The sequence below is a fragment of the Pteropus vampyrus genome, unplaced genomic scaffold, assembly GCF_000151845.1.
Source record: "Pteropus vampyrus isolate Shadow unplaced genomic scaffold, Pvam_2.0 Scaffold124, whole genome shotgun sequence".
In the NCBI taxonomy this organism is placed as follows: domain Eukaryota; kingdom Metazoa; phylum Chordata; class Mammalia; order Chiroptera; family Pteropodidae; genus Pteropus; species Pteropus vampyrus.
In genome coordinates, this window is record NW_011888905.1 from 1,506,246 (window position 1) to 1,508,237 (window position 1,992).

General features: G+C 60.9%; 1 protein-coding gene across 1 annotated transcript in view; it reads left to right on the forward strand.

The window, feature by feature from the left end:
* The first annotated feature begins 182 nt into the window (after positions 1-182).
* Positions 183-1,992, forward strand: part of UBQLN4 (ubiquilin 4) — a 13,710-nt gene continuing 11,900 nt past the window's right edge. The window contains exons 1-2 of the mRNA XM_023534299.1: positions 183-1,198; positions 1,522-1,739. Coding sequence (XP_023390067.1) covers positions 912-1,198; positions 1,522-1,739 — 505 coding nt within the window. The 5' untranslated portion in view covers positions 183-911. The remainder of the gene's footprint in view (positions 1,199-1,521; positions 1,740-1,992) is intronic.

The window sequence follows — 1,992 nt, forward strand, 5'->3', positions numbered from 1 at the left end:
AGAGCGGGCGGGGGGCGCTTGCGGAGCGTCTGGGAGGACCGCCCCCACCCCGCGCCCTCTGCTGCCGGGCAGTGGCGGGAGGCTCTCCTGCCCAGACCCTGCCCTTTCAAATCCAGGTGGTCACTTCCGGTTCTCAGCTCCTCCAGGATTTACAGTGTGCACTAGGTGCTCAATAAAAACCTACTGAATGAGGGACTATTGCCTGTGTTCGCCACCCCTGTGGCCGCCCCAGAATTTCACTGAGGCGGGGCTTAAGAGAGGCCATCTGGTTGGAGGGGAGGCTTCTGAAGCTGCCCTTGCTTTAGCAAGTGTGCTGTGATTTGGTTTGGTTTGGTTTGGGGGCGCCGATTTGCGAGTCTATCTCTCCCCAAGCCAGCCTACAATGCCATCACTGCCCCCCACCCTTATAAAATGACTATATTCCAGAATTTAGATCCTTTTCCTTGCAAAGCCGGATTTGAAATCAGCTCTAATTGAGAGGCAGTGTGCTTGGTTGAGAGCGGGCCTTGGGTATTGAGACCTGAGTCCAGCTGCCATGGGCAAATCACCCACTCGCTCTGATCCACAGCTCCTCATCTTTAAAATGGAGATAACAATTAATGTGTGTCTCGTGGGACTACGCTCCTACCTCATGAGTAGTGAGTGCTGTGATAAGTACCTGGGGTCTTGTGTTCCATTTGTTACCAGCAGGCTGGGGGAGATGGGCCAAGGCGGCTGGAGGAGCTGAGACGGAGTGCTGCCAGGCAGTACCCCGGCAGGGAACTGGGCAGAGGGCTGAAGAGAGAGGGGCAGGTGGCAGCAGCCCTTCCCGGGTCAGGCAGGAGACTCTGGGGTAGAGCTGAGAGGAGACCTCTCACTGGTCCATTTCCTTGGTGGAGAAAGGAGCCGCTTTGCTTATTGCAGCCGGGGGGATGGAGTCGAGACTGCAGAGAGCATGTCCCACAACCAGGGGCGCGAGCCAGAGTGTAGAGACTCCCGAAGAAGCCAGGGTCGCTGGTGGGAGGGGCCCGGGCGGCCGCCACAGTGACCTCTGCTTCTCGGCACAGTTCAAGGAGGAAATCTCTCGGAGGTTTAAGGCCCAGCAGGATCAGCTGGTCCTGATCTTTGCCGGCAAGATCCTCAAGGACGGAGACACACTGAACCAGCACGGGATCAAAGATGGGCTCACCGTCCATCTGGTCATCAAGACCCCTCAAAAGTGAGTTCAGGAGAGGAGCAGGTCCAGCCTGCGACTCCATCTGTTTCCTCACCCATCCGTCGGCGGGGCCTGGGGGCCTCTGCCAGGGCCCAGGAAGGGAGCTCTGGATATGTGGCCAGGCAGCGCACCGATCTCACTGGCAGGGCAAGGGATCCTGCCTTCCCTCCCTCCGTCCGACCTACTGACCACCCCCAGCATCACCCCGCCCCAGCCTCGGGGCTGCTTAGCACGCGGCCCGGGTTCAGGGGGACTCGGGGACAGGGGACGGTTGTCTTTCCTCTTCCTGTGGTCCCGTGAACAGGAATTTCTTTCTCTGTCCTCAGGGCTCAAGATCCAGCTGCCACCACTGCTTCTTCGCCCTCCACTCCAGACCCTGCCTCAGCCCCCTCCACCACGCCCGCCTCACCCGCCACCCCTGCCCAGCCCTCCACCTCTGGCAGTGCCGCTTCGGACGCTGGCAGTGGAAGCCGGAGGAGCAGTGGTGGGGGCCCCTCCCCAGGGGCCGGGGAGGGGCCTCCCAGTGCTGCCGCATCCATCCTCTGTAAGCCTTTAGGGAGGAGGGCGCTGTCTGTTTGGGGCTGGGGGTTGGGGGAGAGCCATGAGGAGGGAGAAACATGATCCTACTCACGGTCTCATGGGGATGGGGGACCCTGGACATGGGCGCTTAAGCCAAGCAGGACAGGAAGCCAGGCTGCGGGGCTTCCCGGAGGAGGGAGCGTGGCCAATCGTCAGAAGTGAGCGGAGAAGTGGGCTGGGGCGGGAGGGACTGTGGGTGAGGATGTCGGAGTTAGGGG